Below are 25,897 nucleotides of genomic sequence, written 5' to 3' on the forward strand. Positions count from 1 at the left end.
AAATGTTTTTCTTCACAGACAGAGCCATGTGACCACGATGGTTTTCATATCTGTGGACATAGTTTCAGGCTAATGTGTATCTTTCCTCTGTCGTTGTGTTGGGTCCTTGCCTCAGCTGCTCCCTCCTCGGTTTCCCCCTTAAAAACTGGCCAAAGTGCCACCAAAACCTTGAAAACCCACCCTGCCCTATCTGAAAAGAGATCTTTCCTGTCCTGCCTGTTGGAAATAACTGGACAGGCCCCACTGCTGGCAGCCCTGGCATCTAGAGGTCAGCAGAGACGGGGAGGGACATTTGTTCCCTTCTGGGTGGACACAGACCTGCTTCATGGTGCTGGCAAAGGGTGCCACAAGGGCAGAGGCAAGGCTCGGTCTGTGTGCTGGGGGACAGGGGGGGGCAGGAGCAGCACAGAGAGCAGACAGATGGCTACACAGCCAGCCCGGTTATTACCAGAATAAATTGGGTAAATCACAGGCTAAGCAGTTGCTCTCCCTGTGGTAGAAGAGGATCTGACAGTGTGATTGAAACTTAGCAGCATCTCAGAGCAATCATGGCTGGGAAGCTTGCTGTGCTGGGAAGCTCCACTCAACCGGGTTTTGCACTTGGACTGTGTTATTACTGCACTTTAAACCACAAGAACAAAATGTTTGGGACATGCTAATGACACCAGGAGAAACAGAAGCATTTTGATTTGGTAGTAATTGTAGTAATTATTTGCTACCAGGGCAGATATGAATACAATATAATGGGTCTGATTATTTATCAGCATTCAACACCAGAAAGAAAACAATGCTGGTAAATAGCAGAGGGTTTATTTTGGGGAACTGTTTAAAGCCAAGAAAGGACAAAATATCTCTGTTCAAAACAGGGCCTGTGGAGGCTCTGTGGCAAAGATCTGAAAAAGGCTTTCAGGCTTCACAAGAGCTGTATATGATTGAGGTTTGGCCCTGATGTGTTTGGCTTAGTGGCACTGCCAAGGCCAGGTTTGTTGAAGCAGCTTGCCCTTGGGCTAGACCCTGGCCAACATATTGCCAAATGTCATCCACTGGCAAAGAAACCACCCAGGGTAAAACACTTTGGCAACCCACTTTGGAAAAACTGAGGAAAGATGCTTCAAACACTTGCAGGGGTGCACAAACAGCAGAGTTGTGGGCACACCAGGACAGGTCTCACAGAGCAATACTCACTGTCCCTCAGTGGGGAGCAAAGGCCTGTGACAGCCCTGCTGCAGCCTGCCAGCACACTCCCAGGCACTAGACCAAGGACAGATGCTGACCAGCCTCCCTTGGAGTGTCTGCTCCTAGGGGACCCTTGGTGGAAAGCAACTTTCCTCCCATTGCAGATGGCAACCATGTTCCTTTCAAAGGGGCGTTGTTGTCTCCATTCCTCCCAGCTCCCACGGCACTTTCAGTTCCTCCACTCCTCCAGCCTCAGAGCTACTCTGCTGTGAGCATGTCAGACAGGAACATGCAATCAGTTCTGGCCAGCCTACCAACAGAGCCAGCTGTTATTACAGCAGCCACAACAGCAAACAGATCTTTGGGCTCCTCATGTGTCCAGAGCTGCCTGCACATCCTGCCCCAGGTTAACTGAAAAGACGTGGTCAGGTCCTGCCAGGCTGGCATGCAGCTACAGCCAGAGCGAGTTCTTCAAGCATCTACAACTTCTGCTTCCTCACCCCTTTGCTTGAATAAGCCCACTGAAATCTAGCTCAGGAAATGGTGTGATAGCAACATGCTTAAATGTTCTCATCATCACTGATGTTCCTTCTGCAGAGCCTTTGCTGTTTCAGCTGCATCCTCTTTGGCTTGCTGGGTTGAGGTTTACCACATGAGGGTTACCCACTACTGGAGGATGCTTGTCCTTGCTTTCCTAACATGTTCCTACATTTCAAAAGATAATTCCATGCATAACATACCCATTGCAAGCCTGCAGCAGTGCTCAAACCAAATTCACTTTGTTCCCATGACACATGAACACTGGCCTGCCACCCAAGACAGACCTCACACCCTTCAGAAACCTGAGCCTGAGCCATGCCTTTGTGACCAACCTCTGCACACAGAGACCATGGATGATTCAGGCTCAGCCTGGCTGTGCCAAGGCACATGATGGATGCCAGACAGCCCTGATGAGCCAGGGTTCTCCTGGCAGGCCCCAGCACCCACACATTGAGGGCAGAGGATCTGTAGGATGCCCATTTGCAGCCATGCAGATAGATCAGCAAGCAGCTCGGGTTTCAAGCACTCCCTGAGGAGCAGTGCAGCTGCTGAATGTGAATGGGGTCACCCCAGCCTCACCATCAAACACATGAGGGCCAAACACACTGAGACCTCCCCATGGAGGAATTCCTGGAAGTGGAAAGGCAGTAAACATGCATACAAGGCAGTGCTGGCGTGGCAGAGTTGGTTGCTGGTGCATTGCTGGTGCCTGTTTGGAGCTACTGGCCCACCTGGAGCCCTGGCAGGAGCAGACCCTGCCACTGAGGAGGGGACAGAGATGGGACTGGCACACAGTAACATATCCCAGAAAATGCCCCTATGTCACCACCTTTCTCAACCAGAGGTGGTATTTGTGCATGTAGCTTCCTAGGGAGTATTTTTCTTTTATCTTCTTTCTTTTCAAGTCTGTAGCCAAGTTGTAGTCAAGTGTGTAAATACCGAGCAGCCACAGCATCCTGTAGCACAGGGTTTCCCAGTGCAACCCCACACTCTGTGCAGACCTGCCCCTGGTTGTTTGCCTTGAACCTGCCACCTGCTACTTTTATTTGATGTCCCTGAAGTTCTTGTCTGAGAAACAACAGAATACAATCACACTCTAATTTGTATTGAGATCACTTTGTCTTGAGTCACTGGTGTCCAGGTGCCTGCTTCTTTTTAATTCAATGGTGAAAGCTCCCAAGTGCCTCAAGGGCACAGATCAGGCATTTGTAAATTTTTCTTCACTTTTCCAATCATTCCTGGTGTGATGCACTGCCAAAGCCTGCCAGTTATTATCATAATGGATGAGACTGCAAAACAGTAAAGAAATACCACCCTTGTCTTGGCATATATAACCCCTCTGTATGTCCCCCATGTCCTCCATGCATCACTGCCTGCAGACACCTGTGAACACACAGCCTCATTCATGTCCCTCCCCTGCACAGGCTCTCCTGCCCATGCTCCAGATGCACATCCACCAGCATCCATCCTTCCAGAACCACACTTGCATACGTGCTAGCCCTTTATCTTTACTCCTCCAATACATCCTTCTGATTAAAATATAACTAATATGCCATAAATACAAACACCACAGGCACATAAATGCCACTGTAAATGCACTGTGTCTATATACCCATGCTGTATCAGCACATACCCCATTCAATCCTAGCTTGATACACACCCTCAATGCATTCTTCCACCCCACACCTTGCCACAACATGCTATGCAGCTTCAGAAGACCAAAGGAAAGCCCGAAGTTGTTTGAATGAGATGGTCTGTCCAGCTGGAAATTCTGCTTCTCAGTTTCTCCTGTGCTTAGCCATGTTTCAGTGGCCTCCATTGAACCTGGGGTGAGAACCCTGGCCCCAGCAGCACTGTCATTTTTTCCCATTTTCCTAGCCACTCCCATAGGCAGGCAGATGGGTCAAGACTCAGCATGCAGCTGGAAACAGGGTGGTGGGTGGGTTTTCCAAACACCACTGCACTTTGCAGCACAGAGGTGGTGAGTGTGCCACAGATGGGCTTCACATGGAGCCCTGTCAAAGACTGACCCAGGTGAGCACAGGGCACCCTCTCATGGCTGACTGTCAGAGGACAGAAATTTCTGCACAAATGAAACACAGTGAGACAGAAATACATATATATATCTCATGTGTGCATGCATGTACGTAGGTATATGTCAGGAAATGTTTGGACAACACAAAGAAGAGATGATCCTGTGTGCTGGCTGCAAAGGGACTCACTGAGGCTCAGGTATACATGTAGCAATCCATTTTGCCACTGCCGTGATCTTGGTTCCTCTCTGTTATTTTTAAAAGGCCACAGCATTAACTTAATTAATTTACTTTAATTGGAGAACAGCATTAGCTTAAACTGTCCTGCTTAAATGGTAGAGGAGCTGTAGCCAAGCTCTTCAAACAGCCGCTTGTCCCCATTCACCCTGCTGCAGATGGTTAACACAGCTGAGCTGCACTTTGGCACAACAGCCCTGCTCTCCTCTCAGGGTGTTTTCTGCTCACAAGGGAAACACCTGCACCTCCCCAAGCAAGATGGCTCACAGCAGAGAAAGGACTCAGCTTAGAAGTTACAGGCTCCCCTGCTGAGCCAGGACCCAAGCCTGGGGAAGCCAGGAGCACACCAGCTAAGCAGAGGTCCTGAGGGACCCATGCCAAGCTACCATGCTCACAGTGCTTTGCTCAGACCTCAGCCAGCATCCCTGCCTGCTCTGGCAGAGGAGGAAGTGTTTGCACAAGCTGCTTTGGAAGCCACAGAGGTGAAAGCCCTGCACTGATGGATGCCAGAGGCAGCAACACGAGACAGTGGCTATAGCAAGGACTTGAAGACAACAGCTCAGCTCTCATTTCCCTGGCTTCTGCTGATCTCTCCTTCCCACATGCCAGGGTCTGGCATCCAAAGGAGGCCAACATCCTCACTCTCCTTTGTCACTAACATTGGTAACTACAGCTGAAAAGTACCCTGTAAGATCTTCACGAATACCCTGAACCTGCCTTCTTTGAGCAGCAGAGTTGTTGCCATATTGCAGTTTATCACCATGTTTCACCACAAAACTGCCCTGTTTTGCTGTTAAGGCAGAGGCCCAGCTTGCAGGGAGAGATGATGGGTAGGCATGATTGAACTAAATCCAAAGCCATGCTGGGGGCCCACACACAGCACAGGGGCAGCAGCAGCAGCAGCTCTACCCCCAGCTCACCCTGGTCAAGGGGCTGGCTGTGCAGTGCCAAGCTGTGTGCCAGCTTCCTGCCCTTCACCAGCTGCACCCTGGCTCTGGAGCGCTAGGTGTCCATCCCTCCAGCCTGGCAGATACAAGGTCAGTGCATCCCTCTCTCTGAATATACAAAACAGACTTACAACAAGCTTCATCTGGCAGAGGTTTGTGGAGTCATGGCCACCACCATGGTTTTGAAAGGCATCTGGGGCCCCAAGGGTGGGTGCACTGAGGGATCAGGCTGTGCTGGAAGAAACAGCCCAGAGAAAAGCATTCTGTAAGGGAGGCACAAGAGCAAGGGCTCAGGGGAGCCAGCAAGTCACCGCACAACCCTTGCAAAATTGGCCAAGGCAAATTAACAAAGCTGCAGCTGACAGAGAGGGGAGGATTTCAAGATAAGATGGCAAGAAGCCTAGAGGAGATCAGAGCTTGGAGGGAAGAATGGAAAAGGCCTCCTGGGAATGAATGTAAGTAGGACTGCTAAGGGAATTTATGTTAATATCTCTCAGGAGGCCTTGGAAAAGGGGACATAGGTAATAGCCTTGTGAGATGCTGGTGAAGATACAGAGTTAGGAGTGGGGGAGAGACAGGAATTAGCTCAAGTAGATAGCAAGGGGTGAGGAATGCACATTACAAGTACCCCAGATGGAGTATTTAGAGCAAAATACAGAGGAAGTGATGAACTATAGCTAAATTATGGAAAAGTGCTCTGGCTGTAAACAAAAAGGCTGCAGAGAATCTCAGGACAAATATGCAAGAGTTCCTGAAGTTAAAATGACAAGCCAAAGTCCATTTGGGTAGTTACCCACCCTCCTGTTTTGATGGGGGGTGGGGGCTGGATACCTCCAGTTTGACTTGCCAAGCAATAGGCAGGTCACTCAAAAGCCAAACCAGCATCTTGGTGAGGGAAGCACCAGTGAGTGACAATACACTATACCAGTAACACCACACCTCAAACAGAGCAGCTGCACATACAAAGACCCTGGCATTCATTTTGGAAAAGCTCATCATTTTCAAAGCCACTCACTTGCAGACATGGCCTCCTTGCATTGTGGAGTGCTTGGGACTGGCTGCCCTGTGTCACAGCTCGCTCTACTCCACCCCCTCCATACTCTTGCCCACTAACTCCCAGAAGGCAAATGAGATGAGATGGCACGAGACCCACCACAGGTGTGAATATAGCAGCTGTTACACTTTATTTCGTTGTGGGGTTTTAAATTTTTTTTTTTATTATTATTTTTCCTTCTGATTGAAAAAGAAAAGACAGAGAAAAGTTACAAAAGTAGTAAAAGGCAACAATATCGTCAGGACAGCCCTGTTCCCTGCTCGCACCCGGGGCAAGGGAGCCTGCCCCACCTGCGGGCTGGCAGGAACACACCTCTGGGCCCCAGCACCTTGGCAGCTCTTGCTGAGCAAAGCCTGAGGCTGCAGGGCCATGCAGGGGCTGCCACCCCAGCCATTTGCACAAGGAATGTGCCTCTTAGATGGGTCGTGGCTGTCCCATCTCCTGAGCACAGGGATTTGGTCCAAAGGAGAAAAGCTTCCTGTACTGCACTGGTCAGCTTGATCTGGCAGCAGTTAAAAAGCTGAGGTGTGATAAGCAGAATTTCTACTGGGGCAGGAGGAATCAGCAGAGGAATTGGGCTCTCTTGGAAATTGGGACTTTCAGGGAACCATGATGGTCAGCCCAAAGTCCCTCACCAGTAAACACAAGTGACCTCTTGGAGGTGGTGCTGGTGCAGGGGGGGGCCCAGCTGTAACATCTGGAGCCAAAGAACAGGCAGAGCTGGGACAGCATCAGGACAGATATCCCCTCACCACCTTGCCCAGCTGCTCTGCCTGCCTGAATGACAGGAATTAGGGAGAATAGGGTGGGGTGGGGGATTCAGGTCCCCAAGCCTATAGCCTTTGAAATTTCTCCAGGGGTCTCAGTGAAGGACCCAGACCAGTTCACTGGGTAGCCTCCTACTGGCAGCTGGACTGACCACTGGTCTCAACCAAAGAGCAGCATCAAAGACTCTACACTGAGGCAGATTTTAAAAACCAAAGATTATTTTGTATTACTCACAGTTGCTCCTCTTGATCTAGACAAACAGTAAACTACTTGCTTCCCCTAGTACTCAGATGCAGGCTCATGGTAGGGAATGCCCACAACAAAGAGGTTACTCTCTCCACCAGGTACAGCAAAGAGGAAAGGCCTTGTTCTATTAATTCCTGCCTTGTGGCACAAAACATATACAATGCCTTGAGGACAGATCCCAAACACCGTGATAGCAAGGCCTAACACAGTCCCAACCACCTCAGAACTGTCTATGGAGAAATGTTCCCCACCTTCACTCAAACTCCCCTCCTGTTTCTTCCACCAACAGCCACAAAATCGACTGCTCCCACTTCTTGCTTCATCTGGGAATATTGTTCCACTGATACCAGAAAAGTGTACCTGAACTTAGCAGCTAGCCTAAACAAGGGGAGTGGAAAGCTTGCTGGAGACATTAAATTGGTTTGAGTTTGGTGCCACCAGTTACCTCCACCATGATGTAGTGGGACAACACTATGGAGAAGTGTTACATACCCCAGAACACACACTGCCTCAGCAGAGAGGAGATCCATGAGCACACAGCCACCCCCAAGTTCTTTTCTTTGATGATGCTCAGACAACTGAAGGTGGGTGCCACATTTTCCTGCACAGCTCAACACAGACCGTCCAATTCTAGAATTTTATTCTAACCCCAGATCTACATATGGATGTCTCACTTTCCCATTTCAATCTCTTTTTGGACAGTATCACTGAACTGCCAGCAGATCATCTGGAAAGCACAGCTAAATGTGCCAGTTACTCCTCCACACACCTCCATGTCCTAGGGTTTTCCACTTGAGAGCTTGATGTGAATGCAATTACAACAATCTCAGAAAGGGATCTTCTTGTTTTGCAAGCAGCTCTGTATAGGCTCTTCCTCCAATCCTGAGCTCACTTCTGAGTAGAAGTATCAGGTCTATAGCAAAACACTGTAGACCCAGATATCCTTGGGAAACTGACTGGATTTGGTTTCACAGCTTGATCATTCAGCCCTGCTGCCATGCAGGTGATACAAACCCCTGAACACCTCCTGGATACCTTCAGTTACCACCATGCTCATGTTTGACACTGCCTTGGTGGCAGTTCTTGTGGCTTGTGGACCTGACTGGCTTGCAGTGCCCTGAAAGACAAAACTCACTCCCTTTGCCACTGCTTGGGTCCATCAGCGGTATGAGAACAGGCACTGCTGCCAAGCCATTGGCTTCCTCCTGCCAGAGCAGCTGCATTGCAAAGATGTGTCATCGCCCCTTCTCCCACCCCTCCCCTTGGGCATCACCACCTCCCCCTCTCCCTGCCAGGCAGGACACTGGTGGATAGTTCCTGAGGTTTTTTGGAGAAACTCCTTCAGTAGGCACACGACGGTTCTTCCACCGGAGCTATTGGGCTCAGCGGCTTCAAGGTGCTGAGGGAACGGAAGGCAAAAGTGGAGGGGTCATACATAAAGTGGGGTGGCGGGCGGCCTCCGCTGATGCTCTGCAGGGGAATAAAGAGAGGCATCAAGTCAGTGCTCACAGCAGCTGCAAACAGTCAAGTTCTTGAGTGCTTTGTCATCCCCCTCTCTGATACAATTACACCTCCTTGAACGTGTGGTCGTGCTTGCGCTTGCAGCAAATGGCACTAACATAAGCAGTGGAAGCACTTGGCTCGCATTCTTGCTCTTACTCTTCAAGACAAAAAGCAGGTACACAACCCTTCCTCCAGGACTGAGGTCCCTAGGATCCACATAACTAGTGCTCATGGCACCTGTAGCCACTAAGTGAAACAGGATATCCATGATGCATTTAAGGTATCACATGGAAAAGCTAAATTCACTTGGCCTTGAAGTAAGATCTAATGCACTTTTAGAGCAGTGGAGACAAACCAGATCATCTCTGGAAATGCATTCTTCAGCCCCATTTTTCAACAGCTCTCCAACAAGGATTTACAAACTACTCTTTCTTAAAGTCCCAGGCATGCTGAAACTCTCCAGGGTTTTGGTTCCAGACTCTACAGTTTGACAAGGAATGGCTGAGAGATGCTTGGAGGAAAAGATCCCACCCCCAGGCCTTACAGACTGGTTTCTACCATGGCCACTAAAGACTGTTCTCTCCCCATTTGCTCCCAGCGTTCAGAGCATGGTCAGAGCAGTCCAGAGTAAGGAGGCCAGAAATAGCCATGCACTGTGCTCCCTGCACTGTGTCACAGGACAGAAATGCTTGTTTTCCAGCAGGCTGTGCTGGGATGTGTAGATCCCAGAGGAATTATGGTGCCAAAGAAGTAATTCCATTCTGTTAAACTTTTCAGGAACTTTGGTTTGTTTCTTTCCTTATGCAAGCAGAAGCACTAGTGGGACAGCTACTTCACTGATACTTTTTGGCCAGGAGAGGAGGTCTCACTGCTCTATGGTGTAGGAGAGTGTTTAATCATGATTCTGTAGAGTTCACTCCCAAGGAGTATGTGTGAAGTTCAGCAGCTCAGAAACTCATGCAAATGTCCCCTACTCTCAACTCACTTCCATCGCTCTTGGGAAGGGCTTTACCACTATTTTCACAGAGGTTAGGAAAAAACACAATGAGAAACAGGTTAGAAAAACACCAAAAACCTACAGGTTGGGCAGAGAAGTGATTGAGAGCAGCCTTGCAGAAAAGGACTCAGGGGTGATGGTTGATGAAAAACTCAACATGAGCCAGCACTGTGCACTCACAGCTCAGACAGACTGATAACGTTGGAGCTGTTCAGCTTGGAGTTAAAAAGGTAGTATGGAGACCTTACAGGGACCTTCCAGTGTTTGGAAAGGGTCTACAGGGAAGGGAAGCCAAAGAAAGACTCTTCCTCAAGAACTGTAGTGACAGGATATGGAGTTGTGGGTAGAAATTGGAAGAGGTGAAATTTAGTCTCGATATTAGGAAGAAATTCTTTCCTGTGAGGGTGGTGAGACACTGGAACAGGTTGCCCAGAGAGGTTGTGAATGCCCCAACCCTGGCAGTGCTCAAGGTGAGGCTGGATAAGGTCTTGAGCAGCCTGGTCTGACAGGAGGCATCCCTACCCATGGCAGGCAGGATTAGAACTAGATGATCTTTACGGTCATCTCCAACTCGTAACATTCAGTGTGATTCAGATTGGGCTCTGGTGTTATGTGACTCCCTGCTCCTCTTCTAGGCCTTTCCTAACTAGAACCATGGTCTCCTTTGCTTAGCCTGTACTGTGAGACTGTTCTTCAGAGAATTAGGCTTTTTAGGAACAATTACCAACTCTACTGTCTCACAGAAGACAGAGGTTCATTTTAGTACTTCAGATACACGTCTGTCACACAGCTGCAACCACCCAACAGCACGGCAAGATGATGTTTTGATGCTTCCACCTTTCCTCTGCCTAGGTTTCAACCAGCCACCACAAGACAATAATGTCCCCAAAAATCTGTTCAGATGGTTTGTCTCACCCAAACACACAAGCAAATCAGAGTAAGCTAAGGAAGTGTCCAAGCCAGGCCCTGAGTGCTGCAGTAACTGCAGCAGGATCTGGAAACCTGTTGTCTCCAGGCTCTTGCTCACAGACCAGCCCCATGGGGCAGCATGTCAGGAAAGACCTCTAAAAGCCAGTGTGGGCAGCATGCTCCTGCCTAGTTGGTATCTCTTCAGCAAATTAAGATGGGCACTCGAGAATGGAAAATGCCAACACGGTGCTTGGACTCAGCTGTGCCTGGAGTTTCAGCCAGCAAATCATGCCCTGCTACATCCCCCTGACACCTTGGCCAGCAGCACAAGAAACAAGAGAGGCAGATTTAAGGGCCTTGACTCAATAGCCACCTGCTGTGGGGTTATATATGGTGTGTGCTCTGGCAGGCCTCAGAGCTGGAAGGTAACATAGCAACCCCTATTCAAAGCTAAGGGGCAGAATAAATCAGCACATTTGTCCTTCTCCAGAGCAGAGAAGGTCCCCTGCCAGTGCCAAGAGGGAATAGGAACAAAGAACCTGGCAGTCCCCTCCATTTTGAAATGCCAGACAGGATTAAGGAAGGCAGCTGAATCGATTCATTTTTGGCAGACGGCAGATGAAGAGCCTGGGGAAAGATGGGTCCAAAGGACAGACAAAAGTCATCTACAAAACTCACCAGGCTTTGGGTGGAAAGCTGTACTATGGTTTCTCTCTGGGGCCAATGTGTGGGGCAGAGAGCCTTCCCAGAGTACTGCCAGGACGAGGGGCACAGAACGAGGGCTGAGGTTGAAGGCCAGGGATGTGAGAAGACACAGGAAGATGCCAAGATTCATGGGTAGTCAGGCAGCTGCAAGTGAGGCTCAAACTGCACCCAATTCTGCCTGTTCATCATGGCAGCTCTCAAGGAGCCAAAAAATGACCACTGGCATTCAACAACAGCAGACAAGGGCAGAGTGAGAAGGGGCCTGTGCTCAACTGCAGGCAGTAACAGGAGAGGCAGTAACCCGACTGCCCTCATCCACAGCAAAACCCTGACCAATCTGCACTCCTTTATAACCCTGAGCAATACAGGATCCTCATGCACCTGCTCCCTGACTGACAGGGAAGCACCTCTGGTACCGACCTTGCTGGAGGCAAGAAATCTCCAAAGCCCTCAACTCTCTTCTTGCAGAGGAGTGTTTTTAGATTGGAGTTCATATCCAGCTCTAGGGATGGCCAGGCCTGATCTGGCTTAGTCCAAGACACCATTTGGAATCACAGCATGTGGTGGTCTGGTCCTGATGAGTAGTACAAGGCAAAGCTCTGTAGATGTATTTCCAAAACAAAAACAGATAAAACCAACTGCCAGAGAGGGGAACACGTTCCTGCCACACTGCTGCTTGGGCCTGCTGCCTCCTTGTAGTCTGGACAAGCACCCTAATCAGCCTGCCCCTCTCCTTGGGCACACCATGCCTGGGACTTTGCTTTGACTAGGAAGGGTGTTAAGAGTTGTTGCTGCCACAGCAGGTCCCCAGGGAGCTTGCCATAAACCTGCCTGACAGCCCCTGGTGAGCAACCCCAGGCCAGCTCCTGCCAAGGCTCCTCAGAGCACAAACAATATGCACTTGACATTAAAGGCTCATGTGTTCACTCTAATGGCATTCGGACAGCTGGGTACCGCTCACAGAACGGAGCCTAATATGGGCCCTGTGCTCATGGAAATCATTAACCAGAGCCCTCAATCTGCTAAGCAGTGTATTTACACAGCTGGAGAATGGCCCGAGTCAGACTCTCTGGGCTGCCACAGGAGAGCACGCAGGCTCAGACATATCCTCTGTCAAACACACGTGCTCACTTGCACATACCCACCTGCCCTCACACGCCTCAGGCTCTCCCCAGTACACAGGCACTCCCCTGGTCACTTGTCCACATCTCTCTGTGCACACGCAGACTCCTCCTGACTTGGAAATCACCAGGAGGGCTGTTCCACTCACACAAATCTTGCCTGCTTGTAAAGTAATTCAAGCCATGCAGGGCCAGAACTTCACAGCATCCAGGGGATGGTCTAAGGCACCACAGCACATCACTGCCTTGTACAGCTGCTCAGAACACAAGGTACTTCCAGCACCTGAAGATAACCACACTGCCCCACTGCACACCTTATTTGAGTTAGAGGAGCTCCTAAGGGAGGCAAACTCATCTAATGGTACATTTCAGCAAGGAAAGAGTATATAGGAAGAAGACTAACATGTAAAGCTAAATCTATTAATATGAAGCCATATTCCTTCTAGAAACAGGTCCCTTATTTGGGAAAATACCCCAAATGCAGACAGGAACATGATTTTGGTCTCATGATTCTATAGAATCATGGTTCTCCTCTTTCAACAAAGCCAAAGTGAGCACAGGTCCAAGTGAGGCTGTGGGATTGGCAATCCCCACAGGAGGGGGGAAATGCAGTTACCCAACACAAGAAGGTCTTCAAAGGGAGTGGTGTGCTAGGGGTGATGGAAAACTAACAGGACTATTTGGTCCTCTTTCTTAAGAGGTCTAGTAACCTGGTGGGATTCAAAACCACGTCAGCTTGCACTTTGCCAACCCATCCCTACTCAAGATTATTCCAGCACAGGAGTCCCCTCTTTCCTACTCTTGGGCCCCAGTGGTTGGGAAATGCTGCTGAGCTCTGTTTTAAGGATGCTGCCTTCCAGTGGTGGGTGAATGATCCCTTTGCACTTTGTAGACTCACTAGTTAAAAGTCGTTTAGGATGAAAGGCACCATGTAATTGCAAGTTGTAAAGGCGCATCCGATTCCCACCACCACCTTGTGTGGAAAGGAATAAATCCCCGGAATAGCTTTGGCAAAGACAGAAGCCTGCCTGAGATGCTGCTTGTTTGTGAGACAGCTGCCTTGCCCAGGAGTGGGCAGAGCCAGAGGTAGCACCAATATTCAGGCAGGGCACAGAAAGAGTAAAGGCTGTCACACTCCACAGAGGAACATTTACAGGTACACTGATTTAATGCCACTTTGTCCTTCTTCCTCTCATCCCTGCTAAGAGCTAGAAAATAAACTTCTCCACTCTTCAGCTTTGATGTGTGAAGCCATCAGCTGTAAGCATGGAAAGGGGAACCACATGCCTGCTCCTAGTTACATCTGTAATTCCAGACACGATTCTGACCAGGCCACTTCCTGACATCTCTGCCTCAGTTTCTCCAATGCATAATACATACACATCCTGGTTTCTGCTGGAACAAAATTAATTTTCTGCCTAGTGGCTGGTGTGTCCTGTGGCTTAGATTTAGGATGAGAACAATGAGGGCAGCAATAACTAAAAATACAAGTCTGCTAAGCAGTATTTATAATAGTTAAGGACTTCTCAGCTTCTCATGCCCTGACAGCAAGAAAGTTTGGAAGGGCATGAGAAGCTGGGAAGGAAACAGCCAGGACATCTGACCCAAACTGGACAAAAGGCTTTTCCATACCATATGATGGCATAAGCTGGTGTTTTGCCTTCCCAAGTAACCATAATGCAGCCCTGCTTTCCTGGAGATGGCTGAACACCTGCCTGCCCATGGGAAACAGTGAATTAATTCCTTGTTTTGCTTTGCTTGCATTTTGTTTGCTTTCTCTATTAAACAGTCTTTATCTCACCCCACAAGCCATCTCACATTTACCCTCCCAGTTCTTTCCCCCACCCTAAAGGGGTAGCAAGTTAGCAACTCGTGGGGTTAAGCCACAACAGTACCCCACAGCCAGGCAGCAGGGATGAATTAATTAACTTCTAGGTGTTTCAACCTTCTGATGAGAGGCGATTTCTTTTCAATTACAGTCTTGCTTCAGGCAGTTTTCAAGAAATAGTTGCTGGCAAGCAGGACCAGCTTCTCCAGTGGAGCAACAATTTACATTTAACTGCTTATTCATTAACTCTGATAGGGCCTCTAACAATTTATTCCAGTCACAAACCTGGAGCAAGGAGGAACTTTTCACAGGCAAACTCCTTTCCTCCTGAAAGTCTGTCTTCCACCCCCAGGTTCATATAGAATTTTATTTTAAGGAATATTTAAAAAATAGACCGTGCCAGAACTTCTGACTACACTTTTCCTTCCTCTTCCAAAAAAAAAAAAAAAAAAAAAAAAAAAAAGTCATCTTCAAAGGTTGTTCTGACAAAGAACCCAAAACTTTGCAGTGAACACTGTTTTCTTATGTTTTTCATCACCCTCCCCTAAAAGGCTGAAAGACCTGTCTGCCATCACCAACATAAGGCTGCCTAACACCTATTTCTTTCCATACCATCACATTGCAAAGAGCAGTTCAATGGTTTACAAACATATCACTGTTCCTCTTAGAACAGTTAAAAAAAATTTAAAAATCAAACATTTGCAAATGTGTGTGCAGAGTTGTCAGGTGGCAGCTACCAAACTTACAGAGGTGCCACCAGACAGACAACACTGAACCTTTTTGGAAGGTACTTCAAAGTGCCTAGCAGATGCTTGTTGGTCACTTGCCCAAAAGCAGAAATAGCCAGTTTCAGCTCTGGGTCCTTGCTGGCACCAGCATGATAAGCCTTTCTTCTCCTCTCTCACACATCTTTAGCTATGTCCTTGACAAAGCTGACTGCAAGCTTTGATTTTGCCTGCCTGACAACCTGAAGGGAAGAGGCTGTACAAATAAAAGGGACAGATGGGTCATTCAGAGGGGCAGTCTGTCGTTGCTCCCTGGCCAAGCTGGGGAACTCACCACTCCAGGGTTCCAGTACAGATCATTCTCTGAAGGCAAAACGAATCTCTTAGGAACAAGTGAATGAACCCATGTTTCCCTACTAGTGAGCTGTGTCTTGCACCCACTTTTTTTCCTTCTGATAAGAAAATGCCTGTGCTTCCTGCATACCTGCAGCAGTTCCTGCAAATACTACAGGGTCTGCATGTGCCTGAACAGAAGAAGAGCCAGGCAAATCTCCAAGTGCATCTGAGTCCTTAGTTTTGGTCCGTACACAAGTGACACTACCTCACCCTCTCCTTCCTTCCTCTCCACCCTCCCCATTCCAGCCCTTGCTGTGTAGCAGGAACAGCCTGCTCTCAGAGGGATCAGAGCAGCTGCCTCACAGCCCTCCTCCCTTGGGGCCAGGAGCCCCAGGTACCGTGCTTCCCACGGAGCCGGCACGTGGTGCGTCCCTGGGCGTGCGCAGCTTCCAGCTTGCGTGAGGCCAGGGCACGCAGATTCCCTCTGGCCAGGCAGGCTGGCACAGAGCAGCACGCTGCTTTCAACTTGAAGGTACACAAATTAAACCTGCAAAGTGAGGATTAATTAGCCTGGCAGGAGCAGGCTGCGAACACATGCTGACATGGTGCACTTGCCTCTGGACAAACCACCCCAGCTGTAGAAGCCAAGAGCAGGAAGTGGGTGTATTATGGGAGAGGTGTGTGGGAAAAGAGGATCACAGCTCTAGGGACTGGGAGAGGCAACAGGTGCCAGGTTCCCACAGCCACATGAGCCAAAAGGGAGCAGGAACAACTGCAGTGGGCCTGGATGCAGTGGGCAGATGTGCCTAATCAGACATCTTGGACTTGAAGCTGACAGAAAACAGTGGCTCTCTGTGACCCTGTCCATCCCCTACATCTCTACCTCTCTGCTCCACCACTCAGATATGACCCAGAAGGCATTAAACCTGATCCTCTTCTCTCTGTGAAACATGCCTTGCCACTTTCCATTCCCTTAAACCACGGTGCCACTAGCCATAGCCACCACTGTCCCAGAAGCAAGTGGGCTGCACTTTGTTTCTACCATTCCTCACCTCCCTCCTATTCTTAAACCAGACCCACAACCCACATCAGACCACAAAGCAGGAACAGTGCTGAAAATAGGAAGTCAGCCTCCTCACTAACCAGCCACTTGCTACTTTCATGGTGCTGTGTGGATTATAGAGCTCTTGGTTATTCCACAAAGTCTATTCTGTGGGCGCTGACATGATTCAACAGGTGCAAGGGCATACATGGCAGGAATTTATGAAAAGCAGGAAGCAATAAAAGTTTTCATCCTTAAGGAAACAGAAAAGAAACATGACAGTCCCACTTATACCTGCTATGGGCAGGCAAAAGGCTGGTTAGCCTTTGCCAGGAAATCCAGTAAAAGCCAGATATTTGGAGTAGTTTTTAACAGACAGACACATTCCTCCCTTAGCCACACTGGACCCTTCTCCACACTGAGGAAACTCAGGACAAAGTTTTTTATCAGGAATTATTCAGAACAAGGGCTGGGGATCTCCAGGACCAACTATCATCTTCAGCAGGCAGTTCAGTGGCTGGGTTGGAAGGAGAATAGGATACCCAAAGCTCCCACTTAGCAGAGGGCCTCATCCATTCATGCTCAGCAAATGCATGCCCATCAACTGGAGACAAGACACCACTGGGGAAACTGGAACACCAAAATCTCCATGAGGGGCTTCTGACCATCAAGTAATACAAGGCTGTGACTGGCCAGGGAGGCGAGTCTTTCTTGTTGATTCTAAAATCAGGGTCAGGTTTAGACACTCAGTCACACACTAGAAACAACCAGAAAGGTTTGGGAAACTGTTAGCAAGCTGCAGTTTTTGATTTCTGCTGCCTGAGAAGCTGTTTATACTCATGATATGGTATGAATAAGGACATAGCTCTAGGAACTTAAAAGTTCCCCTCTATCTCTCTTCAGGTGAGTCACACCTTCTGCTGGTTTCTCAGTAAACTCACTCTGAAATTGCAATCATGGTATTTATCTGCATACTTATATGCTAAAATGCTTGCACAGCTCCTTGGGAAGGGCTACATCTGTGTTTATATATATAGATTTATTTATTTATAGATTTATTTATATATATGCATGAATAGATACACAACCTTGTGATTTTTTAGAAATCTTTACTTTGTGCTGTGTAGGCAGAACCAGAGGTTTGCACTAAAACTGCTCTGTCACCTGGTATGCCTTGCACTTGTGAATAGCTCCTGCTCAGCTCCAAGCTGAAAAGGTCCCTTGTTTTAGGAGAAGAAAAGCCAGCATGTTTCTGCAGTGGCCTTTTAGGATGCAGAGTAAGAGATAAGAGACAGGGAAGTCATTGGAGGCATCTGGCCCCTGTCCAAGCAGAGGGCGTTCTCAACATCGATAAGATCAAGGCAAGAGCACAAGAGGTTTATGTTCCGATTTAAAATTCTTATTTTTACATAGCAGAAAACATCTCTGATCAGTCAGGTTATCAGATTGGCCTTGAAATCCTTCCTTCCTATCTGCCAGCCCCAACATGATCCTTGAGACACAACTGGTAAGCCCTTGGGTATCTTCTACCCACCTACGGCTGTTAAGATAAGCTCAGCTCCACTAATCCCATTCAGAGACTGCCTGTAGAAGTTTGTCAAGGAAGAACAAAAACAGGACTTAATGAGGGATGAGGGTTAAAAGTACTCATCCCAAGAGGGCCCGGAGAATTGAAGGCTGGTGGTATTATAGATACACTGGAAGACAGGTCTCTCTGCATTCAGAGCTGGCCAAGCCTGGTCCAGGGCAGAGGCAGTTACACCCCATGAGCACATGGTCACAGTGTCATGCTCTTTCCAGTGCCAAGGAAGTGTCTCCATTGCCAAACACACCTCACCACACAAACACACTCTGGACACTAAAATACCCATAAGGTGTGAGTGCCCCTCTCCCACTTCTAGTGCCTTGCTTCCAGTCACAGACATGACACTGCCTGACACTCTGGGGCACCAGGGACCAGGTTTGCACACTCACACTACCCAGCTCATGTGCAACACCCACATAAGCCAACACCTGTCCCTGACATTGCAGTGGCATGTGCTTTGCTACATTTTACCTATCATGTACAAATCATAATTCATATACATGCTGTCGCCTCTAATTTATCTCTGCTCACCTGCCCACAGGGGATGATTCTTTTGTTCCATTCTCCTTCACTGGGTGGGAACAGAAGCAAGATTATTTTCTTTTTAATATTATTTGCTCTTCACTGTAGGCTGACACCTCTCACAACTGCTATTCCTGAAAACATTTCAAACTGAGCTGTTGCACGTTAGAAAAGGTTATCAATCTCTCTTCCATAATCTGTCTAGCTTCTTAGACTAGTCACATCACTATCCCATCATCCCACTTAAGAACTGCTGAGTGAGTGGAAAGGCTGTAGCTGATCACCACCTGAGCTGGCCCTTGGGAAACTTAAGTACAGGAAACAACTGCAAGGTGACACCTTAGTGCTAAAACAGCAGCAAAACCCAACCCAGGTCACCTGTTTAAGACAGACTATCAAGGACCTCAAACATTTCCAAAAGCTGGAGCTGTGTTTCCATGTCAGAGGGCAAAGACAGTGCCCCTCCCTCTCACCTTCCCATGGGAGACTCTTCCAGCAGAAGACATAGGAAGGAATAGCTGTAATGATGCATGAGAAAACAACACCTTGCACTCTGACACGCCAGCAAAGCCCCGAGATGTCAAGGCAACCAAAGTGCAAGCCAGGAGGAGGGTTTTTTAAAAAGCAGGCATCATCTCACTACCACATGAGACACTGATCTCAGCAAGAACAGGATGAAAATGCTTCACTGATATATGAAGGTCACTGTCATGATTGTCCTCACACAAAATGGAATAAGCATGATCCTTTCTCCCACAAGTTATTCAGCAGCAGGAAAACTGAAGGGAGAAAGCAAGGATTCTTGCTTCCAGTGCCTGACACAAGCCATTAGATATCCAGCCTGCTCTTCAGATCAGCTCACTCACTGCCTCTTCATCCAGCTATACACTGTCTGGATATCTGTGACCATCTTGGTTCAGAAAGAGACTACCTGAGCTGAAACAGGAACACTGGTGCATCAGCACTGCAGTGACACAAAGTGGTTCACATGGTGATGTTTCCTGTTCAGACACACAGACAGCTGCCTGGTTCCTCCTGTAACAGCTCATCAACCCATCACTGTGAGATCTGTCTTCATTTCTTCTATCCTCACCACAGTGGGCAGGTTCCAACAATGAACCTGTGCCACCAGACCCTCAGCAACAGAGAGCCAAGCCTCTCACTTTGCCTTCTGCTATCACTCCTTGCACAAGGCTACATTCAGTGGGGCCTCAGAATAGCCCTTCCAATAGATCCTGTGTCCCTAGTGTGCTCTTACTCCATTACTGAATGTTGGACAAGACCCAGAAATCACAGAAGGGTTGAGGTTGGCAGGCAGCTCTAGAGATAGCTGAGTTCAAACCCCCTCCTCTGAGCAAAGTCAGCAGGAGTCTGTTACCCAGGACTGCATCCTGGCACACCATGACTCCTTCCATGGACAGAGATTCAACAGTTTCTCTGGGCAACCTGAATATCTTACATTTCGACTTGTGCCCATTACCTCTTGTTCTGCTGCTGGGCAACACTGAGAAGGAATACCATGCCAAGCATCTCCTGCTGGCTGGATTGAGGTTTCCCTTTATATGATGAGAGGATGGCACTGTCTTTCAGAAGTATTGACCTCTCTCAGCTGTTTCCAGAGCTGAGGCACTTCAGCAAAGAGTTCTGCCAGGGACCTGATGCTGCCTTTCTCAGCTGAGTACACAAAAGTGGGCATTCAAAATCGCTTGAAAAATGGAGGCAAAAACTGCTCCTTTACTTAACAGCTCTGCCACAAGAGACCAGCAAGAGGCTGTGAAGCACCACATGCTTTTATCACAGAAGCCACAAGTGCCTCAGGTGGAGAGGCACTGTCCCAGCTTGGCAAGGCTAGCCAGAGAAGAGTAGATTTTGTGCCATCTGTCAGAAAAGTGTGCCCTCAGTTTCTGCTGTTTATTGTACTGTAAGCTGACGTGGACTTAAGGAGCAAAGGGATAATAATTCTCCTTTCAGGTTCTCCAGGGGCACAAAACTAAGCCACAATAATGAGCTTAAGATGTCAGGAAACCACTTCACTGAGGCATCACTGAGACCCAAGGGACTAGAGAACCATCACCAAGCACCACTGGAAATAGCTGGTGTCCAGGGACAGGCACTCAGAAAAAACCCAGTGAAAGAGCACAAGGCAGGCATAAAGGATGGTGATAAACAAGATGTGCTAAAACACGGCAGCAGGATTAGACAGCTGGCAGGTCTGAAGGAGAGGCACAGTCTGGGGAGAGTTTGTGGGGCACAGAAGGACACAACTCTATTGAAAACAATCCAGGCAGAAGCACATAAGAGATCAAGATTAATTGTGCAATCAGAAGTATCGGGTCACTGTGAGGCTGCTGGAAGACAGGACTGAAGAACCCTAACAGAAGGTGTTTGAGAAGTCAGAAAAATACCACCCCCAGCTCTGACAAGGCTCTAGCCAGCTCTACCTGCTTCTCCTCCTCTCAGATACCAAATTCATTTCCAGAGCAGTGATGGGCAAGGACATCCAACCACATGCTTATCAACTGCAGCACTTCTGGGTACACAAAGGCATCATTCCTATTGCCTGTTGGGCAAGGTAAAAACCTTGAAAGGATCCTGGTCTGTCATTCATCCCTCTTGCAAGGCTATAAAAAAAAACACTGCAGTAAAGCAGCAGCTTCATCACGAAGGATATTTTTCTTCCCTCTAATCTGCTTTTGCCTGTGTATCACAAACATGGAGGATCATGTGGACTGAGGTACACCTGCTCTGGCAACAACATGAAAGGTCACAAACAAACAGAATGTTAGAATGTTTTGGGTTGGAAGGACCTTCAAGATCATCTAGTTCCAACACCCCTGCCATGACAAGGACACCTTCTAATAGACCAAGTTTCTCAGAATCCCATCCAACAATTCTTCCAGGGATGGGGTAGCCACAACTTCTCTGGGCAACCTGTTCCAGGGCATCCATGACCCTCACTGTAAAGAATTTCTTCACAAAATCTAATCTAAATCTACTGTCCTTCAGCTTAAAGCCATTCCCCCTTGTTCCATCACTACACACCCCTGTGACAAGTCCCTCTCCAGCTCCCTCATAGCCCCCTTTAGGTACAGAAGATGATACAAGGCGTTCTGGGAGCCTTATCTTCTCTAGGCAGAGCAGCCCCTGCTTCCTCAGCCTGTCTTCGTAGGGAAGGTGCTCCAGTCCTCTTAAAAACTTCACAGCCCTCCTCTGGACTTGCTCCAACAGTTATATGTCTTTCTTCTGTCAGGGACTGGATGCAGCACTCACTCCAGCTGGGGTCTCACCAGAGCAGAGTAGAGAGGGAGAATCACCTCCCTCAATCTACTAATCACATTTCTGTTTGATTCAGCCCAGGATACACCTCCCACAGCACCATATAGCACTGACCAGAAGAAAGACAAGGTACCCACAAAGGAAGCAGGGGCTGGCTGATGAATCCAGGAATTTGCTTAAAAGAAAACTCTCAGGGGAGCAGGCAAAAAAAATGTATGAGAGGATGAGATTTGAGCACACCTGATAGGGATGCAGGCTGTCAAGCATGGAGAGACTCAGGACACTGCAGCTTCATTCCTAGCTGGGATGAAACATTATCCAAGCACTGTAGCTTTTATCTGTCACCACCCAGTTCCATATCCCGTCTGGTTCTGCAAACACCAGTGCATCATGCAGATACAGTCCCTTTCTCCCAGCTACCTAAGACCTCTCACCCCTACCAAACACCCCTTGGCCAAGAAGGATCCAAATGACACCCTACTGCACAGCTCTGCTGTAGGAGCTCACAGCATGGGCTTTTACACCAAGGAAGCTTTGAAACCACAGTCTCCAAAATGGAAAAGACTATGTATTATTAGCCTTGTCAGCACCTAACCAAAACTACAGCATTCTATACTCCTCACTAGCAACTTTTGTTATGCAGCTGATTGAGCCACAGAATCACCACATTAGGTACATGTGGAAAGATGAATGAAGTGCACCAGAAAAGGGCAACTTACATGAATTTTAATTACTCTAGTCTTCGCTCCACAATTCTTCTTAAGCAGCATCTTCTGAAAGAGAAGTAGAATCCAGGGATTAGTAGAAATAGCATGAATGGACAGAAAGAAGGATATTGTAAGGAGTCCTTTTTAATCAAGATTTCATTAAAACAAGATGGATGCATGGTTAAGTGAGATATGAAAGATTAAGGATTACCAAAGGTGGCCAACAAGTAACCAACCTAATCTGAGAATGTCTCACACAGCCTGCACAGAATCCTTTGGCAGTGGCTGATTCCCTGGGTTTTGAAAGAACATACAAGAAATTTCACAAGGAAAGAGACAGAACGACTGCCTGAAAGGAAGTTTCTTCTTAATTTCCATCAATTAGTGGTAAGACTCTGCCCTGAAGCAGGTGAATTTGTCTTCCTTTACAAAGGAAAAAATAGTCTATTTCATGTAAATGCAGATGTTCCCATTATTTAACAGATATTTTCATTATGCTTATTTATTTAGAATAAAAAAGAAAAAAAAACAACCAAGGTAAAAGCACCTGCCTGAAGTTCTAAATCTCTTTGCCATATATTGCAAGAGTCATTAAAGTTGTCATAACACGAACCACACAACTTAGCAAACAGGATATACTTGAACCAGCAATTATTCTGGGAAATCACAGAAATAAACAGGTGAGTTGAAGTTCTATCCCAGTTTTGAGGCAGTGTTTTGAAAGCTGGCAAATGAATAAAATCATTCTTTCCCCTCAAAAAATCGTCACAAAATAACTCCCATGTGGAAAAACAAGGCTTCAAGAGAACAGTTCTTTCATTTAAAAAAATACTTCAACTACACTTTTCATACTGAAAAACCTGGTGAGGGAGGCATGTCAGGAAGAATCTTCTCCATCTGCTTCTGAAAGAAATAAAAGATTTTCCTAGCTTCTGTTTTTAACACTTCTCCAGTTGGAAAGCTGGGTGAAGTATGGGAAAACACTCCCCACACTCACATGCTTTTACAAAGCAACTGAAGTGTTTTTCAGATGAAGTTTTTAAAGGCTGTAGAAGGACATCCCACCATCTTACCAATATGAGTGGTAAATAGCTAGACTTCTCTCTTTTCTCTCTTTTTGTTTGTTACCCTTCTGCTTTTTCTAGCACAAAGCAAGATAAAAGTAACACAGTACAGGGAGGCTTGGAAACTCAAAAAGCCTAAAAAATCCAAAACATAAACAACTTCCAAAAAATTCAGAAGAAAAAGCACCACCCCAAAACTGAAGTCAGTGCTGAGGTGAAAGTATTTATTATTTTTCCAGTAGAAAGTCCTGCTGGGAGGTGGGAAGAAGTCCCATTCCTCCACTGCCCTCTGCCACTCTACATCCCATAAGCACATCTTTGCAGTCCCAATCCACATTACTGCCCAAACTTGGAGAGGGACTTAGAGATCCACCCAGCATTTCTACACACATCAGCCTCTTTGATCTAAAATCCAGAACTTGGCACGCTCACATCCCCACTTTGAAACTTTCACATGAATAGTTTGGGGCTCAAGGACAGTGTATTTCACTATCTAAGCATGCATGGGGAAGAAGGGCGGTACTGCAAGAATTTTGAGCTTTTTCTGTTAATCCTTTAGCAGAGGAATCCTACTGCTGTCTCCATTTTTCAAAGGACTCAACAGTAGCTGTGTCTGACTGCTCAGGTCCCAGGTCTGACCTGGCAGCAGAGCTCCAAGGTTTCTAACTCAAAAGGACCCAACAGGCCTTTGCAGAAACCAGGCAGGAGAAAAAGGGAACTGCTGACCTTAACTAGCCCAGCCCACGGCTGCCCAACTAAACAAGCAACCCTGGGAATTCCTATAAAATATCACAGGCCTCAGCTCCCAGCCAGGCTGCAAAGCAGCTATAGTAAGGCTGGTATTTACTATGAGGTCACTGCCTTTCTTAAGGCCCCCATAACCACACACTGAAAAAGAGAGAAGGAAGGAGACCTTGGTAGGACTGACAAAACCCAGGGTATAAGGAAGAGCAAAGTGAGAAGCTGTGAGGTCCTGCAAAGTTTTGGTCTCTCCCTAAGTTTTTCGTCCAGCTCCTGTGAAATGTTGGCTAATGGGATGAAGAAGGGTAGGCTAGATAGCTCAAGCCACAAGCCCACTGGTGAGATAAAATGTGTGAGACACAGCTGGGTTAAGCAATGAAAGTGAGAATCAGGACTTGTGATTTTGAGCCCCATCCTTTAGGGGAAGAATGCTGTTAGAGCAGAACATACCCTGCTGCATTCCATATGACTATAAGCTTTTTAACTTTGGGTGAGATCCTCAGCTTCCCCAGGCTACTGTAAAGCAGAGCTTTATAGGGGTACTTGGCTGAACTCTCAGGATGAAGTGAAGCTGTGATACAAAGTTCTACATTGCCTCAGTAGCACCACTGAATCCTCTGCCGAAAGGGAAAAAACAGAGCTCTGTTGGCCAAGGAGCAAGTACAACACCTTCCAGTACAGTCCAGTGGGATGAAATGCCTAGCATGATCACATCCACAGGTCTCCCTTCCAATGACTTCATCAGGGTGCAACAAAAGACATTATTTCCCAACTAAAATCAGCAGAGGCAGAAAGGTATTTACCCATCCTGGCCTTATATTAAAACATACAGGAAGGACCAACAGAAACAGAAATTACAAGATGACACCAAAGAATGAATGAAAGGTTTGAACTAGCCTGCAGGTAGATGGACAACCAGCCAGACTCTTTCAAGAGAAATTCAAGTGCTCAGCTCTATCCCAAGTCCTACTCTTCTGGTAAGAAACAAAAGTGGTCTTTTAGTGATGCTGTTGTGAGACTCTTACCACTAATTACACTACTACTGTGGTTTGCAGAGGTTTCATTGTGCAGCAAGAGCAAGATACCCTACATAACAATTTTTGTTTCTCTTGTGTTTCCTCTTTGTTCCTGGCGTTCCTCTTGATGAACTTAATAGAAAAATAAAAGCATGACATCCCCTCACCCACAGGCTGTTAAACTGGACCATAAACCTCAGCATACAAAGCTCCCTGGAACTCTAAGTTCTCTTATTTCTACTTAGACTGAAATCAGAGCAAGACCACTTGTGCTGTGCCCTTACAGTCTCCAGATCCCACATCATAGTAAGATCTGAAAGAGAGAGGGAGAGAGAGCAAGCCAGCCACATGATCCTGCAGAGAATGAATACATGGAGGGCAAGTTATCAAATCTTATTCTATTTAATCAAATTGTTTCCACCTCACTTGCAGCCACACGCTTTCTGCACCCAGCACAGCAGAGCCATGCTTTAGAAAAAATCAAGCCATCTTTGAATGGTTTTCCATCCCTCAGTCTCCCCTTTTCTTGCCAAACCTGAGTGCAGACTTTCGGACAGGGAAGCTAAAATGCAGTGCTGCCTAGCAACAGCCAGGGACTTTCCACAGCAGCCTCTCCTCATCCTCCCTCTGGAGACCTCCACGTCACAAGCCAACCACGGGATGCAGCAACTCATTAACTCCTATTTATACAGATACAAGGCAGAGCTGAAATAACATTTATTTGGCTACATGACTTGCAGTAGCCTAAAGCAGGGGAAACGGCCTGTAAGAAAGGTGACATACTCAGTTTAGTAACCCTGGGATCATTCCTAACTACTA

At 47.5% G+C, this 25,897-nt stretch overlaps 1 protein-coding gene across 2 annotated transcripts in view; it reads right to left on the reverse strand.

The window, feature by feature from the left end:
* Positions 1 to 6,094: 6,094 nt before the first annotated feature.
* LOC130251558 (uncharacterized) overlaps positions 6,095 to 25,897 on the reverse strand; it is a 59,313-nt gene continuing 39,510 nt past the window's right edge. Inside the window, exons 4-5 of one of the 2 annotated variants that reach the window (XM_056488269.1) lie at positions 22,270 to 22,323; positions 6,095 to 8,471 (exon numbers count right to left, since the gene is read on the reverse strand). In XM_056488269.1, the coding sequence (XP_056344244.1) occupies positions 8,343 to 8,471; positions 22,270 to 22,323 (183 nt within the window). In that variant the 3' untranslated portion in view covers positions 6,095 to 8,342. The remainder of the gene's footprint in view (positions 8,472 to 22,269; positions 22,324 to 25,897) is intronic. The other variant, XM_056488270.1, reaches the window with a different exon arrangement.

The sequence above is a fragment of the Oenanthe melanoleuca genome, chromosome 3, assembly GCF_029582105.1.
Source record: "Oenanthe melanoleuca isolate GR-GAL-2019-014 chromosome 3, OMel1.0, whole genome shotgun sequence".
In the NCBI taxonomy this organism is placed as follows: domain Eukaryota; kingdom Metazoa; phylum Chordata; class Aves; order Passeriformes; family Muscicapidae; genus Oenanthe; species Oenanthe melanoleuca.